This window comes from Hylobates moloch, unplaced genomic scaffold (assembly GCF_009828535.3).
Source record: "Hylobates moloch isolate HMO894 unplaced genomic scaffold, HMol_V3 SCAFFOLD_4, whole genome shotgun sequence".
Taxonomy (NCBI): Eukaryota; Metazoa; Chordata; class Mammalia; order Primates; family Hylobatidae; genus Hylobates; species Hylobates moloch.
In genome coordinates this window covers 83,371,498-83,390,013 of record NW_026652279.1, presented here as the reverse complement: position 1 = coordinate 83,390,013, position 18,516 = coordinate 83,371,498, and the positions used below count along the sequence as shown (strand labels likewise).

The following is an 18,516-nucleotide window of genomic DNA, read 5'->3' as shown; positions in this document are numbered from 1 at the left end:
TGCCATATTTTTGAAATTCAGTTATTCATAAAGACTCACATTTATACTGATAAGCAGTTGAATCTGAAATAGATAATTAAAAAAAACTGGAGGGGCGAGTTTTTTTCTGACAAAATGTCGTTAAAAATCATCAGTCATCAAAATGTATTAAGACAAACACTTCTTTTACTTACTGAAAGGAAACCTTGGAACAACCTAAAACACTACAAAGTTTTTCTGAATTTGGGGAGTTTAGACATGACTCCATGAGAAGAAGACTTGTTTGCTTTAATTGTGTACAATAATTATTTACATGTTATTAAGAAATAATTTGGTAATATGTGTGTTTTAAAGCCAAACTGTAGGACTAGGTGAAAAGTCCTTGGTGAGTAACCCTCTCTAGAGACCCTAAAAAATTATGAAAAGCTATAATACTTCAGCCACATTGGTTTTTGCATATAAAAATATCTATTTTAGGAGTCAACTACCACATGAAATACATTGCATTTACTTTAATTGAAAAAGATAGCTAAAATGTTTCTGTGGGTTATTGCAACAGTACAAGAATACAAGGTGCATTTATTTATTAACAAAAACAATTGTAAGACAAATTGTGAAAGCAAAAGCAGGCTACAAAACAAAAAGGTTTTTGATTGCCTTTGCCTTATTTAAACATGTTACAGGTTAATATGCCACAGCTGATGAACGCTATGAAGTGTGGTTTAGCATTTGCTAATACAATTTAAACATTTTCCCCCACCCAGAGCACTACGGAAAATATGTACGTGTATGGTAAACGCTGCCTCCTTCAAGTATCACAATCTTGTGGTCACATAATCTTCGTGGGTGACTGTGTCTGGGAGGTTTATATCGTAGTCTATACTACAGTCCTCTTCTTTCGCATGTTTCTCCTTTGGTATGATAGGAACCGTGTCCTCCACCACCACCTTCTCTGACTTGAATGGACACACTCTCTTTCCTACCTGTAACCCCAGTGTGTCCGTGTTCCTTTCTCTATGGTCTACTAACACACACTGTTCACTGAGACCAGGAATGCTCAGGTCACCCCGTGAAGCTAATCCTCGAGATTCCAGTTGAATATTTCTCTCAAGTGGTCCTGCAGCCTGTTGACGAGCAACTTCTTCTGAAACAGAGAAGATTTGGTTTGCATTTTGCTCAGCAGCATTTTGTTTTGATCGTCTATGAAATAACCCAAAGTGTTTGATATCGGTCACAAAATTCACTTTTCTCTGCTTCTCCCTGGGTGGCTCCTGCGCCACCAGGGCGGAGCCATTGCTTATGTTATGTCTTTCAGAGGCAATTGCTGCTGATCTCGGATGAATCAGGGTGGTTAAATCAAAAAGGCTGAAATTCTTTTTCTTGTCCTTGCTATTACCTTCGTTATCACTCTTTTCATCTGAGTCTGCCGAATTTGAAGACTCCTTCGAGGCATTTGCAGATTGTATTGTGGAAAGTTTGCTTCCTCTTAGTAATCCCAGAACTTCAAAGCGGAAACTAGAAATGTCTTGCTTTAGTTCCTATGTAGAATTTAAAACAAAAAAATTCTGTTATGACTTAAACATTTGGAAACATCATTTTCTCCTCTCATATATGGGTCAGAAATGTTTTCACTCCTTTTTAAAAACAAGGATTCTCCTCTACTGTGGTTCTATTTAGAATTCCCAGTTCTCTCACGGATACTTGATGTCATTTTGATGTCGACTAATTTCCCTATTAGAACTGGGAAGGACACTTCCTAAGGCTGATGCAAAAAGAAACATGAGTTATCTTTGCCACCAACGTGCAGCTGAGTATATTGGGTTTCCCTGGGACTACAGTTTCGAAGACTTCCTCTCCAAATTATTCATCTGCTGCCAAGTTACCTCACTGTCTCTGGGGTGTATTTTATGAGACTTTTAATATTGGCACATTTTTCTGTCCAAAGGGATATCTGAAAATTAAGTGGTGCCTAATTTAAGAGTTGGTAGTTACTTGCAGTTGTTCACTGTCTTAAAGAGGACCTTCCCCCTACAGCTGGGTCAGCCTCTACATCCTAGGAATTTCTTCGGATCTAACAACATTTCTTAGACTCAGCCTTTTTCCTTGTCTTTTGGGACAACTGAATTCTCAGTCTTACCCTGATGGCAGCCTTCTTGGTGGCTTCCTGCCCCAACCTATCTCCTAAAGCAACATGAATCATTTAATATTGCAATTTGAACTTTATGGCTGTGAAGAAAATCTGGGCTTCTAGCTAGTTTTCAACCTGCACTTTAAGTTTTGTAATTTCTCTATCTTCTTACCTAATTCACTACTTCATTCTCACGTTCAAGCCTGCGATTTTCTATGTTAAATATCTCCTACAGATTTCTTTTAATTTGTTTGTTTTGGCCTGTAAGATCTTATTGACCTTAATCATTCTTCCAAAATCTCTAAACACTCACTCAATAATTTTAAACTAAATTATTTTAAACATGTGATTCAAGCATATAATATTTCACACATTTTACTTATTTCCTCTTACACAATTTAAAAACTATCAAGGAGAAAGTTTATAAGTGTATTAGTTACAATTAAACTCAAACCTTAAATTCACCACTGTCAAAGTTTTTCAGAACACACAAAGTTTTTGTTGTTGTTAGTGTGTTAGTTAGTAAATGTTTTGGATTTAAAAATCAGGCTGAAATTTCAGAAACAGAAGCTCACTCTGGGATCAGGTAAGTCCGAATGCCATTAAGCACTAGGCTTTTCTCTGTATGTTTGAAAACGATTTATTTTGAGAAGAAATTTCACCACTTGCTTTTCTTTTATTTTTACATTTCTGTAGGATTTCAGTTGAAAAATCAGAAGGCACACAGGCTTGCTGGAACACACAGCCGCATTTCCAGCTCTGATTTTAAATGTGCTCTATCTGGATCCATATTCTGCACAATCTGCCTATTCTGATGAAGATGAAAAATGGTTACCTTAAAGTTCTCTTCGGTCAGGCCTTCTTCAGTTTTAGCATCTCTAATCATTGCAGCAACGTATCGCTTCACCAGGTTCCTCATAACTTCCTGAGGCATTTTAGAACAAGAGTATTGATACTCAATGCGTAAATACATTTCCTCCTGAGTCAGTTCTGAAGGGGGGACTGCATTTTATTTTAATGAAAATTTCAAGACATAGTACAAGGATAACTTACTTGGTATTGGTGATGTCTCCTCAAGTTATCAGCAGCTCGCCTCTGAAAAGGAAAAGGACATTCCTTTCTGGTTATACTGTTATATTACTATTCTAAAAAATAATTTTTTAATCAATAATGTTTTTATTCTCATTTCTTCAAAGTGAGAGTTTTACTAGTCAATGCACAATGGCTAAAGAGTGCTGCACATGAATCAAAAGAATGAGTGAACAAGAGTGTATAATCTATATGACATTTGAAACACAGAATAAGTTAACAATGACAGAACTGTTGTTCTCATACAGGACACCGGATGATGGAAAATTAGTTAATTAGAGTTAATATACACACAAAATCGATGGAATGATGCTAAGAGAAAGAGATAGGACACATCAAATAAAAATTTAAAAGTCTTCATAAATATTAACATGGCAAGATTAAGAAGTTAGTTATGTACCAGGTAATCAGAAGCCTCGTTAGTCACTGAACTCTCCAATCACACACACACACACACACATATACATATATATAATTTCAATCATATATACAGTAAGAGGAGATTCCTGTTTAAATAGATGGCTGGATTTAATGGAATAAATAAATAAAGGATTCTGTTGAAACACAGCATTTATTAACTCATTTAAAAAATTAAATGTGAGTCCCAGCTCATAGTTTGAAGGCATCAGAATGGTTTGAGAGCAGAGGTGGGGTAAGCACAGGGCAGTGATTTGGGATTGTAGAATAGACAAATGGGTTGTTTAATGATTGAAAAAAAGCCCATTATGAGTTGAGTGAAATAATAAATGACATTAAAGTTATATATTTGCAGATTCTCAAGTATTCTAAAGATATTAGAAAAAACCCTACATAATCCCAATTTTATGTATGTTGAATAAACATCAGCACTGATTCTTCAGGAAGAAGAAAAAAGATTCCCAAAATAATATAAAATAAAAGTATCTCTATAATAAAAGAATTAATTTGGTAAATTGTGAGAAAGCAAAAGGGATGATATATCTTGGTTTTAAAATGAGGCTTTTGCTCTTGTTCCTTAATAAATAATCATAGGCTGATAAAATAGAATATTGAAAAGAGCTGTGCCTGCATCACTGTGAAATGATAATTTAAATATTAAACAATTTAAAAGAAACTCTTTTCTTCTCTTCAGAGAAAGAGAAGAAAATGCTATTTTCACTGGCCATGAGGATGCATCTGTCTTTCATGATTAGTAGTGACTTGTAGGAACAGAGGAGACAATGCTTAGGTCACTAATTATTGTGACTATCATTCACTTTTGCATGAGAAATACATTTTGAGAAAAACATTTAAAATAGGATTAAGCTATTAATTTAAAAACTCAGAAATTTGAAACAACACAAATGTAGAGAGCAGCTTGAGAAAGTATGGCATGGGAATTTTATGGCTGGGCCACCAGATGGAGGTGTCTGACCCATATTGAGACACAGCTCAGCTGAAACCTAAGACAAACAGCACTTCTAAAAGGAAACACACAGTCTTCTAGATCTCCTTAAATTTACTTACAGTAAACTAAAATACGAAAGTGAGTCATACATCAATTTCTTTAACATTCTCACCATAAATATTATAACAGAGATCTGATTTTCATTATTTAAGTAGCTAGAAACTCTTAATTTAATATAGAAAGAATTTTGTCTACTTAATTTTTATTGTTTTGGGATTCTATAACATTTCACTACTGTGTTTTAGAATCCTATCCTTCTAAAATCCAATAAGGAAATTTTCAACAGAGAGCAGTTAGAAGTCAGGATTTAACTTTAAATTTCTTTAACATCAAACTACAATTGAGGATGACAGAATCAGAAAATTATGGGTAATAAGTGAAAATTATCATGATACATTTTAGTATTAAAATGAGTACAAACTGTCTTTCCTTCAGTAGAACCTTACTCATCCAAAGTCAAAAATTTTTAATACAAATATAAAATGGTCTAAGACTACATTTTAAATGATAATTCTAGGTTAATTTTCTTGGGAAAAAACTTAAATCAAAATGGCTTGTCAAAAAGAGAGAGGAACACTAAAAATGTTCACTATGGTACCTTTCAGGCATTATTCAGTTTCTATAGTCCAGGTTTAAGACTAAGTTAATGTGATTCATTGTTTTTGCCAACCAATTATATTCCACAATTATGTGGTAATACCACAAAACTATTTTTTAGTTTTATGAAATTTTATCAGGCAATGAACTTCAACATTCTAGCTAGAAAAATAGGAATGGATGAGGTTAACTGTCTTCTGAACCTAAAACTCAAAATGAATGCAATGCTCTCACCAAATAATTAATGCTAACTTATGCAGCAGATAGAGCTCTTATCTGTTTAATCTGTTTCCCTGATTAGCATGACAGAATAGTCTGTTTAGTGATCATTACCATTATGCCCTTCCAGTTCCTACTCTCTGGGAGAAAGTGTGGTGTGATATTAAGAACATGGTCCCAGGGGTTACACCTGGGTTTGAAGCCGACTGTGCCTAGTCAGGGAGTTTAACTTGGACACCCTCCCTCTTCCCTGATTTTTTATTTTGCAGGGTGAAGATAAACTCCATGGGTAATTTTGAAGATTAAATGAGCTAAGAGATTTATGGCATCTGTTGCTAACTAATGTTAGTTCTTGTCCTCTTTGCATTTTTTTCTTTTTGATTAATAATGTGATTTAATAGCCTTTTAAAAATCTTGATTCTCAAAGCTTGTGCATAGTAGGACACATATTATGATTACCTCTGAGAAAGTAAAATAATATACTTAGATTTAACTGTGTCCCTTTGCATGATTTTGATGGCAATTCACGCTTGTGGAGCATTTCCTTCAGCTAAATCATTAGATGCCTTCAGCTTTGGCAGTAGAGAGGTTTAGAGGTAGGAAACTTGCATGTAAGTGACAGGGTCAGAGAACAGGTCTGGCAAATTTGGACAGATGTGACCCAGACTCTGGAGGCAGTCATCTTTGGGGGAGCCAAAAGTTTTATGAACTTTTCAGCATGACATTGAATTTTTGCTATGACCCTAATGAGACAGCCATATGTGAGCACTGATACAGAAACTCAGAGGAAAATTCAGAGGTCATAGCAAAAAGGAAGGCTGGCTAGAGGTTCCTGCCCAGCGGACCTGTGGAATGTACCTCCTACATGTTGCTACTGAAGAGCCACTCTGATTTGGCATCTCACTTGGTCGAGTTACAGAGCAGAGTCTCCAGGCCTGGGGATGGGAGTTCCACCTTTGCCTTTGCCTCTGACTGAGCTCGGGGATATTTCTCTTCAGGGACTCGGGATGATTTTCATGGGTTGAGGCAAGGAGAAGCCTACTTCTAGGGAATGCAAGATATTGGGGAAACTGGTTGTCTACCTCAGATCTCAGTTTTTTCAGTGTAGGAACCGTGAGTTGGGAGAAATTGTTTACACTCTTGGTGCCAGGCAGATTGAAAAGAAGGGCATCCTGCATATGGAAATATGATTCTTTTTTTTTTTTTTTTTTTTTTTTGAGACAGAATCTCGCTCTGTCGCCAGTCTGGAGTGCCATGATCTCGGCACACTGCAACCTCAGTCTCCCAGGTTCAAGCCATTCCCCTGCCTCAGCCTCCTGAGTATCTTGGATTACAGGTGCATGGCACCATGCCTGGCTAACTTTTGTATTTTTAATAGAGGTGGGGGTTTCACCATGTTGGTCAGGCTGGTCTCGAACTCCTGACCTTATGATCTGCCTGCCTTGATCTCTCAAAGTGCTGAGATTACAGGTGTGAGCCACAGTGCCTGGCCAGAAATATGATTCTTTTACCATGTGCTGGAGTTTTTCATTTCTCTGTGACCCCTAGAATGGGCTTTGCCTCCTATCTGAGTCCTGGGATATTTTTGGTGATAATCCTGGCACTGTATATTTGGGTTTGGTTTTCCATGGCGGGGAGTAAAGCCGGCTTGTCTCAAGGCTCCATTTTGGAATTAGAAGTCTCTTAACTTGTAGGGCTAATTTAAGGTATATTTATTAAATGACTACATGTGTATGGCAGTGGAGTGCAAGAAACCAGAAATGAATAAAGCACACTTTTGCACTTAAATGGCTTATAGTCCAAAAGGTGGATTGCCAAGATCATGAAAGACTACACATGAAGGCAAATACAAAGGAAAACACGGGAAGTGCTGTAAGTGTGTTATTTGAGTACAGGGGAGAAGGAGGTAACACTGTGCGAAGGAAAGAAGCCGTAACAGCCCTCTTATAGAGAATGGGGTATTAGATGGGACATGAAGGAATCATAGGATTTGGACAAGGGGAGGTGCACAGGTGTTCTAGACGATTGGAATAGGATGAGCAAATATGCTAGGGTTAGAAAGTGAGAGGCACATTATGGAGACTTCTGGCAGGATAGTTGCAAAGTTTTTGCTACTGGGAATATACAAATTAGATTGTAGTGGGAAGTTAGCATGGACTCTTAATGTAGAATTTCAGATGGCACATGAATCCAGTGGTTACTAGGCACCTGGGGATTTTGACTAGTTGAGTGACATGTGATGAAAGTGTAATTTCACTGATAGTTATCTAGCAGCAGCACCAAGTGGGAATGAGACTTCCTAGCTTCTAGTGGTGGCTGTTAATTCTCGGAGTTCTTTGGCTTGCAGGTGCCTATCTGCAGTCTCACATGGTGTTTATCTTGGGTCTCAGTCTTCACATGGCCATGTTCTTACAAGGACCCTATTCTAGTATAATCTCGCCTTAACTAAGTATGTCTGCAATGATCCTATTTCCAAATAAGGTCACAATCTACGTATAGGGGATTAGGACTTCAACCTATCTTTTTTGAAGGGGCACACAATTCAACTCATAGTATATGTACTCTTTGCAATAAACATCACAATAATTTTTGGCAATTAGTGACACCATTGAATATTATACAGTAGAACTAGCATGAATTATATTTAGGACATTCATATCCTTTTCTGTTGGGTCAAGTTCAGCTGAACTTCAAAGGGATTTGTTACCTTAAGAGAAGATATTTTTTCTTATAATTATCGCTGGAAATGACCGAGAACAGGAGAAATGAACAATTTGTGTTTAAAAGTAATATAATGAAAGCCATTTCATTCAAAAATACCTAAGTGGGTATTTAGCTTTAATACCTAAGAAAATGGGTATTTAATTTTCTTTCAAGCCATTTGCATGTTAAACTTTGACAGAGTAATCTGCATTGACTGTGCTCTCTAATTTTACTAAAAATAATAACAGGTAAAATTATAGCATGGTAGACCTGTGTTAGGAATAAAGGATTTCTCAGTGAATGAGCTCAAGTGTACAATATCACATAGAAATTTCTGGAACTTGTGTCCGGGCGCGGTGGTTTATGCCTGTAATTCCAGCACTTTGGGAGGTTGAGGAGGGTGGATCACGAGGTAAGGAGCTCAAGACCATCCTGGCTAACACGGTGAAACCCCGTCTCTATTAAAAATACACAAAAAAATTAGCCAGGCGTGGTGGTGGGCGCCTGTAGTCCCAGCTACTCAGGAGGCTGAGGTGGGAGAATGGCGTGAACCCGGGAGGTGGAGCCTGCAGTGAGTGGATATTGCGCCACTGCACTCTAGCCTGGGCAATAGAGCGAGACTCCATCTCAAAAAAAAAAAAAAAAAGAAATTCTGGAACTTGCATTTTGCAGCTTTTTTAAAAACTAGATTGGTTGTGAGTTGTGTTTAAGACAGAAAAAATGGATTTTATGACAAATCAAGGACTTTTATTCCTTAACTGAGTGTCTAGGAAAAATATTATGGAAGAAGTGCTCCTTAAGTTGGCACTTTTCTTCGCAAACTACATCAGAAGTCACTAGACTGTGTGTGGAATATTCCTTGACAAGGTAGCTTTCAAGGAGAAGATGAGGGCATACCTGTTGCCACATTAGCATAATTCAGTTTGCAGGTTCCTCCTGATTTGTTAGGGCAAGACAATGGCAGTGTTCGGATCAGAGAACTCATGTTAAAGAGAAAGACCATCTAGTGAGAAACTTCTGCTGCTGCAAGGAAACTCCGGAATTTCAATAGAAGTGTCAGGTTCCTTTAGCGCAGGGAAGACTTTGCAGCTAGAAAAGAGAGGTCTCTGGAGAGTGAGCTGTGACATTTTCTCACTCTTATCTCCAGTTCTCTCCAGGTCCGCTATGTGGAATGTCATGCTCATTTCATGTAGCTAGTCCCTGCTGTCAATTTTCAGTGCTGTTTTCTCTCATTTCCACTCTGGTTTTGGTCTAGCAGTGAATTTTAAGCCCATGAATTAAGCCTTTTAGTCTTTATGCTCCTTGAATTCCTTAAGCCATGCAGCTTGCTGTGTTCTTCTCCTTTCACGAAAACTAAAAAGGCAAGGGGGCATTCCGGGATGTGATCCCTTTACAAAAAAATTGCAGTTTGGCTTCTTTGCAGATGGATCTACATATTGTTCTCTATAAACAGTCTTCCTGCACCCTTATAGCATACATCTGCTTACTGTTTTTCATGAACACATTTTCTAAGCATATCAAAATAATGCACGTGAAATGTCTGAATGTTGTATCATCAAACCAAAGATTCAGCAACTCACTCTTGAAATACCAAGAATATCAAGCAATTAATTTCTATGTATCCCCACTGAGGAAATAAAGTCTCATCAAAAGGCCCTACCAACAAATCTTGCAGCAGTAATTTAGGAATCCAGAGACACTCACGGATGAAAACTGTCACATCTGTAAGATTTGTCATTAGGCCTACTGAGTGTCTTAAACATTAGGGAGCAATACACTTTGACAAACTGACACTATAAATGAAGTCTGAGAGGCATGTACTATGAGCATTTTTTCTTTAGTGATGATAGCTGTTGCTAATCTATTCACTGCTTCTAATTCATTTGCCGTGACTTAACTGGGCATATTTCTGGGGCAACTAGTCAGGCTCGAATATTCCATCTGTATCTCAGGGCTGAGTGATGCTCAGAGTGACCTTCCAGAGACCATCCTGCCTCCTGTTCTTCTCACCATGTGCTTGAGAGAAAACCAAAAGGTGGAAAACATAAAACTAAGGAAGTTAACAACATTTTTTATGATTTTATCAAAAGAACTAGTATTTTTTTTTTTTTTTGGTTTGGTATACTAACATATAAATGTAAACATTTCATTTAGAAACCTAGTCTGTGGCATTAAATATGTTTCACATTAATTAAATGCTTTGGGGAAGTATTGTATTATAATAGCATCTTCGTACTTGAATTAAATGGATCGGGACTGTTTGAGCAACAGCGTGAAGCCTGGCTTCGTTTTAGCTTAAAAAGCTCAGATCTAATATGTACTCACACGAATTAAAGATTAAAAAACTTCAAAAAAGATTGTGATAGATACCAATGCTGTCTTGTATAGAAATGTGTAGTTAAAGTTGTAAACTGGAAATGCTTGTTAAAATGGAGACCCCTGACAATTCTTGTATGCTAAAATATTTGAGAACAAATGCTTTAATGACAAGAAGGGTATTTGCTGATAAAATGAGGTTAAACAAAACAATTGACAAGAAGCAATGTCAAAAACACAGGTGAAGAGTGTGTTTCTTATTTGGGTAGGCTGCCTTTTTCGTAGGATTTTTATAATAGCCCAGAGACGAAGCATCTCTCAATAATGGGTTTGCTTTCTATCACAAATGTTGTACTCAGTAATACAGCATTTCTGCTTCATTTATGCTTTCTCCCATAAAGCAGTCAAGTGAAAGATTAATTTACCTGGAACTCCCAATCACCCATTAAATGAAGTCCAGAGTTACAAAGAATACAAGTTAATGAGTTTTCAGAGCTAGCTGTATCAGTATTACTGGGAAGCCATAAATAGCATGATAAGATCATCGATAATGGGCTCCTAGAGAGTGGCCAACGTAGTAACCCTGAAGAGTACTGGTTTCCCAGGCATTTCCTGGGAACGTGAATGGAATGAGCACCAGGGTGACGTTTACGCAAAGGCTGGGTGATGAGTGTCAGTAAGTGAACTACAAATGGGAAGGTTACAGAAAAATACTTCAAAGAATGAAGTCACTTCCAGTGTAGCTTTAATTTTCTGCTTCAAAAATGCAGCATAAAGATAAGCAGGTTGAGGATGAGGGCAGAAGGTAAACCAGCCTGGTAAACAAGGGATTCGGGACACAGGAGTCTAGGAGGCAGCTGAAAACAACGATAGGCTCTGCAGAGGCTGCTGAGAAAAATCAAAAGGCACAACAGGGAAGGTATTGCTGCATGTTCACCAGACTTCTCAGGGAAATAAGAGAGGGTAATGGAAAGCAGTTTGAACTGGGAAACAACGGAAGACCCAGCATTTTCCCCCTGCTCTGTCTCTAAGAGAGCATGAGACAATGGGCAAAGTAAACAGGTTCTCTTTTAAAAGAAATGGTTGAGCTAAATGATATCTAAGATCCCTTTGGGGTATAATGGTATATTCTAAGCCATGTGCTAGTTTCACAAAGTGACTGTCACTGTTGCTTAAATGTCACCTTTTAATTAATAGTTGTTTGTGTATCTCACTGTCTTTGTATGTCCACACAATAAACTATCAGGAGGTTTAACCAAGTTGAAATAAATTCACAGAAAAATTAATTACTTTTGATATTACTTGCTCAGTTAACCCCTCTTTTAATAATACAACCATCTTAATTTATATCTCATTTATCTTATACATTTATTTATTTATTTATTTATTGAGACGGAGTCTCTCTCTGTCACCAGGCTGGAGTGCAGTGGTGTGATCTCGGCTCACTGCAACCTCTGCCTCCTGGGTTCAAGCGATTCTTCTTCCTCAGCCTCCTGAGTAGCTGGGACTACAGGCATGCATCACCACGCCCAGCTAATTTTTGTATTTTTGGTAGAGACGGGTTTTCACCATGTTGGCCAGGATGGTCTCTATCTCTTGACCTTGTGATCCACCCACCTAGGCCTCCCAAAGTGCTGGGATTATAGGTGTGAGCCGCCGCGCCCAGCCTTTCTTATACTTTTATAAGCAAGAAATTCTTTACAAATTAAACCTATCATTTATTTTCATATAAACAAAAAATGTATAAAGCTCAACTAAGAGTAGGCATCTGAAAACAATATGTCCTTTTCATTTTGGAAATGCAGTATGGAGAAAGAGTAAATTTACACAGCATTGATGTTGATTGGGCTGGTGCTTGCCCAAGGCTCTAGATTGGTGGAAAAGAGAGGCATAACTCAGAATATTTTTCAGTTTGGCATAAATTCTCAAAGCATCCAAACAGCCATTGTTGAATGTTAGTAAAATATTAATGGTTAAAAAAAAAGGAATGGTTTGAGATTCTGATTAGTTTCAAATTATCTTGCTGTGCATCAGCTTGGAACAAAAAATCCAAATATAGAGATAGATACGTAAAAGAAACGTGTGGGTTCCTTTTGAGACCAGTAATATATAGCAAATTAAACTGTTTAACTCTGAGAATGAATCACGACTTTAATAGAAAAGCCAATTGACTGAGAGCTCCTCTTTGCTTCTAAAAAGTGATGGCAACATAACCCTACCCATGAGTCAACAGTGAGAGGATAGGAGGCAGGGTTGGAAGTCAAGTTTTTGGTCTGGTTCTCCATTCTTTTTGTTGGCAGTACAGATGGAGCTCTTAAAACATCAGAGCAGGACGCTGTGTTTTGTTACAAGTTTCCTGTTATCTTAAAAACCAAGATTCTGTCTGTCATGGCCTAAAATTAAAATATGAAATACATATTTCTTTGGTGAGTAGGTATTTTTTTTTTGGCCCAAAAGCTCTTTTTAAATCAAAATACTCTTATGAAAGGTGCCATATTATTACAGCATTAATCATCACTATCTTATCAGAGATCAATTAAAAATGCTTATAAATTTAAGAATGAGATGGTACAAAAGGATAAGTATATTTGATCCGGAAAAGAGTAAGCTGGAGTCTGGCTTCCCTGAAATCTTGTCCTGTTTGCCTCAAGGGAAGCATTAATTATTTCTTGCATTTTTCCCATAACCTCTTGCATGTGACTGTATTATAATGTTAAATATACTACATAACATATCTGTTTTTATTTCTGTATCTCTCTCATTACAATTGGTGCCCTCAAAGATGGAATCCATGCCTTTGTACCTCTTCCCATTCCTCAAATTCTAGTTCAGTTATGGCAATGGGGACACATGCAGTAATTGCTTATTAAATCTAAGCTATTGGCCAGGTGTGGTGGCTCACGCCTGTAATCCCAGCACTTTGGGAGGCCGAGGGGGGCGGATTACGAGATCAGGAGATCGAGACCATCCTGGCTAACACGGTGAAACCCCGTCTCTACTAAAAATACAAACAATTAGCTGGGTGCGGTGGCGGGCGCCTGTAGTCCCAGCTACTCGGAGAGGCTGAGGCAGGAGAATGGCGTGAACCCGGGAGGCGGAGCTTGCAGTGAGCCAAGATCGCCCCACAGCACTCCAGCCTGGGCGACAGAGCAAGACTCCATCTAAAAAAAAAAACAAAACACTAAGCTATTACATTTATTCTAAAACTTTTAACACAAAAGTCAAATATCTGGAGTAAAATAATTTCAGTCCCTTCTAAGGTCAGTGATAAAGTTCATAAATTAGTATGAGGATGGCAGGAAAAGGCTTTGTCATAATCTGACTTTGGTTTCTAAGGTCAGATATGTTCCCAAACTGTAGTCCCCCAAATCTATGGGTAATAGTTTATGGGAAGGAGTATAACTGCATCTCCTAATCACCTCTTTGTAACATTTACCTGCCAGTCAGTTTCTGTTTGGAATTGGAGTTGTTACTGAGATGAGAGGAAAATCAGTGCCACTGTCAGTAGGAGAAAGCACCATTTGGTGTTGACGACAATGCCCAGTGGGCAATGAAGTTAAAGAGTGGGAAGGATCTCTTAGGACATAGCAGTCACGAGCCATGTAAAATAAAATGGAAAACAAAGTAGTTTTTTAATTTTTAATTAATCTCTAATATTACTTGGTAATCCTAATATAACAACATTTTAAAATATTTCCAAAGCAATTTTACCGAGAAGATCCAAATGACTAATGAATATCAGTGTTAATTCCCAAAACATTACTATGGAACTTTCAAAATTAGAACACAAAGTGAGGAAGGCATGAAGAATGATTTGTCTTATGTCAATAGTATGGCTGGACTAAAAGCTTCACGTGATGTATCTTCTGCTGGAATTGCTTGAAACCTTGATTTCCAAAATGATGAAAGGGAAATATCATCTTCCAGTTTACCAGGAGCACGGCTCTGAGTGGTCCCCGCCCCCCCCTTTCTTTCTCTCTCTTCTCTCTCTCTCTCTCTCTCTATATATATATATATTTAGATGCCTAAATTCTTGGCATCTAATATGATAGGGAGTAGATGCAACATGTTGAGTAATTACACATATTCTGGAATCACAGTTGACAGTTGGCACAGCATATTTGTTATAATATTCAGTCAATCATTTAATTGAGAATTCTTATCAAGCATAAAATGCTTTGTGCAGGGACCTATGCTAGGCATGAGGAATTTGAGGTCACCAAAACACACGCCCTGCCCTCATGGAGCATACGATCCAGAGGGGGAAACAGACAATGAGGAAGAAATGCCACAAATAATCTGCTGTCACATTCTGAAAAGACCTAGAAGTCAAGGTACTAAGACGGAGTATGCTAGTTCCCCAGCCTTGACTAGCAGAACTCAAGGAGGGCTGTGTGAAGAGCGGGACTTCTATTAAAATAGTAGTGACTGCCCTCGATGCAGGAAATTCACTTGTGAAGAAATCCTAGTTAATCAGACACTGCCTTAGTCATGGGAGATGTGCTATAAATGTTCACGACATGCAATCAGTAAGAACAAAAAGGCTAAAGACCTGAACACGTACAATAAAGAATACAAATGTATTCAAATACATAATTTAAAAAAAGAGTAATACTAACATGCTGTGTTCTTACCCCTATTGTTCCAAAACTTTCTGGCTTTCTTCTCATCTTTTTCTTGCACAAGTGTGTCCAGATCCATTTGATCAGGTACCAGAGAGACTTGGGGCTCGGGATGACATTGAAGGGAGTAGGCAGAGTACCTCCTTCTTCAAAATAACTCATCCAAAGCTTTGTTCGTGCAAATTTCCATTCTATATCTGCATGGTCCTGAACAGGAGAACATGACAACTGATGACAGGTTCCTTAATTAACAAGGTACCATAAATCTCACAGAGATCCTGTAACCTGACTTCAAGCGGCTCTTGGAACATTAATTAAATTGCTTCTAAAACCGCCATTGACTCCCAGAGACAGTCATCTAAACATTTCAGAAGGTGGCTTAACCTAGGGTAGTCACAGTTCTGGTGTCACTTCTCATCCTTCCTTCTTCAGTGAAACAGACATCTAAAATAATTCCATGTTAAAAAGACTGCAGTAATTAGTTATGACTTGAAGATTAGCCTGCATCTTCTGCACTGTAGGCTCATGTTAGTGCAGTTTCATTTGATTCAGGCCAGAAATAGACTTTTTGTCTTAACCAAAGCCTTGTACTCCTACTTAGATTAGTGCTACATCCACAGATGCTCATGGCTTAGCCTTCAGTGTTTCCAGGAAAAGTCTTATTGGATATGTTTTCATGTGAGTATTATTGCCCACCTTTGGCCAATAGAGATAAACTCAGAAAGAAGTTCCTCTAACAAATGTAGAATTGGGCCTCTCTGACACACCATTGAATCTTGACCTAAATTTGTACAGATTTCACCAAAGAGGAGTATGGCCAGTGGTTGCCCACAATCCTGAGGCTATCCCTTTCATCATGTATTACTCACTCCACTTTATTAACCTCCCGAGGAAACTTTGGTACATTTGTGGCAATTAGATTTGGGGCAGCCAGTCTCTTCTTAATTTAGCCATAAATCCGATTTAAGTCGAAAATCTGAGAAGTAGGAGGTGGTAGAGACTGGGCATACATTCATTTTAAGAATTCAGAATAGTTTATTGTAACCAGTTAATATCATAAATATGAACTCATACTTTAGGAGAATAATCTTCAACTATGCTTCATTTTGATGTTCCTAAATTGCTATGTGCTGATGAATAAGTTATACATACTTTTTTATTCTGAGCAACAGGGGTTTAATCCAGATACTGGACAGATTGTGCTTTGAACCAGAATCACCATACCTAGAAAATGCATGGCCTTATTGCTGCTAAGCAAATATTTGATAATATGGATTGATCCACATAAATGGGAACACAGAAGCTGCAGTTTCCTTCCCTTTTTCCCTCCTCTTCCTTTCCTTTCCTATTTCTCCCTCCTTTCCTTTCTCTTTCTTTCTAGACAAGTTTATGGGTTCTGGCTGATTATGCTGCACTGGTGAAGAGAATTGTATATATTGTTTCCTGCAGGCATGGAGAATGGGACTCAGTAGATTTGGCTCAAGGAAATAAAAAGGCAATCACTTAGATAAAGCATTGGCCTGTCAACAGCTCCTTCTGATTCTCTGATTCTCAGGGAGTCAGAAATTATGTTATCTTATTGCAGTCACTAAGCAAGTGCTTTCTTTCTTCATGATTTAGGATTTTAAGAGGGTCTATAACATAGTCTATGGTGCTTAGAAAATCTGGGGATAAAAAGTTCTAAGCTGGTGATGACTAGATCCACCTTCCACTACTCACCTTCTAACTCCTAGTCAACATTTGAAACTTGGCTTAAGAATCCTCTCTTCTTAGACGCCTGTTCTGCCTCCCATCAGTCCTGAGCTGCCTCCTATCTCCAACCCCAGTCAAGGTCCCCTCTTCCATACCTTCATGACATCCTCAAATTTCTTTTCTCAATATTGAAATTATTTATTGCTTTTTTATCTCTACTATATCATTTTTTGTCAAAAACAAGGACTTTTTAATTCTTTGTATCCCCAAAATTAAGCATATTTATGGCATATAGTAGGTGCACAATAAATATTTAATCAATTAACAAATGAGTGAATAGAAAGCAGGCTTTAGTTGGGGACTACATAAGTGCTTCTGCCTTTCAACAGTTACATTTTCCTCCTTTTTCATGGTTTACCGATGGCTCTGAGTTACAGTTAACAAGAAAAAGAAAGAAAGAAAGAAAGAGAAAGAAAGAAAGAGAAAGAAAGAAAGAAAGAAAGAAAGAAAGAAAGAAAGAAAGAAAGAAAGAAAGAAAGAAAGGAAAAGAGAAAATTCTGCTATTCTGGGACAGGTGTAAGAAAATGTTTGGCATGTTCATGCCCCCAAGAAGGCTTCATGCATGGAGGCTGGGAATCACACCGGTCTCAGGTTCTCAATGCATCTTTGGTTTTCCATAGTCTGAGGGTTTGAGCTAAGCTGAAATAGAGAGTTGAAGATGATTCTTATCTCTGTAATGAAGTTACCTAGAAAAGCACACCTCACAAAGAAGCAAGAAGAAAATGTGATAATATTCTTAAATAGTGTTTTCTCCTTGATGAAATTGGGACCTTTAATGTTTTTAAAGATCCAAATTGCTGGCAGCTTCCTTGTATCTAGCTTGATAATTAAAGGCCTTCTAATTTGTTGTTGCTGACATTCTGGAAAACAGAACCCACATTTTGGGAATATGTTGATTAGGAGAATATAGAACTTCTGACACAAAAATTTAGAGTCTATTTATAAAAATTTCAGATCGTAAGATGCTTAAATGAAATTCAAAGTATCCACAAATTCGGGTATTAACCTCCAAATCCTAGGACCTTCCTATTTCCAGAGGAATTATTTATGCATTTGGAATACTTTAGTCTGTGAATCAATAAATAAAACCTCTATTCTCATGTTCTATGCAGTTTTTCATCAGTGATGAGTGTCTTATAAGAAAAGTTTGCCTCCCTAAAGACGGCTGAAGTAAAATTCAGTTTTGCTTGACCAAAAAAAGTAATAACACTTCAGAGATTTAACCATAGATTCAAAGGTATAATGGCATGTAGTTATTTACGAAGAAAATGGGAAAACTATAATTATGCTTATAAAATGCTACTTGTCTAAGGTATAAATATGAAAGACTTAACTATATTTCATTCCACTAAGAGTTGTGTTTTGCTGCTATTGCTAGTGGTCATAGACGTATATCACTAGTATATAAGTTCAAGCAGATAAGTTCAACTTTGTCTTTCTCGTGCATTGCTGTATTTCTGGTGCCCAGAACAGTACTGGGCAACACAGTATGTACCCAATAATTATGTAGTGAATGAATAAACAAATAACTTATGCTAAGTTGTTTAGATTCCAGAGTTTCAAAAAAACATGTATTGTATTGTGTATTATCCTACAGAATTTAATATTACTTCTCTTAATACATTGCTTTCCCTGAGCTTTAAGAAATTGAAAATCCTGTGGCTTCTCCCCTTCCCAGACTCCTC

The 18,516-nt window shown here is 37.5% G+C and overlaps 1 protein-coding gene across 1 annotated transcript in view; it reads right to left on the bottom strand.

Moving 5' to 3' along the window:
• Positions 1 to 743: 743 nt before the first annotated feature.
• Positions 744 to 18,516, bottom strand: part of TRPC4 (transient receptor potential cation channel subfamily C member 4) — a 236,363-nt gene continuing 218,590 nt past the window's right edge. Inside the window, exons 7-10 of the mRNA XM_032150422.2 lie at positions 15,092 to 15,286; positions 3,161 to 3,202; positions 2,943 to 3,032; positions 744 to 1,517 (exon numbers count right to left, since the gene is read on the bottom strand). Coding sequence (XP_032006313.1) covers positions 795 to 1,517; positions 2,943 to 3,032; positions 3,161 to 3,202; positions 15,092 to 15,286 — 1,050 coding nt within the window. The 3' untranslated portion in view covers positions 744 to 794. The remainder of the gene's footprint in view (positions 1,518 to 2,942; positions 3,033 to 3,160; positions 3,203 to 15,091; positions 15,287 to 18,516) is intronic.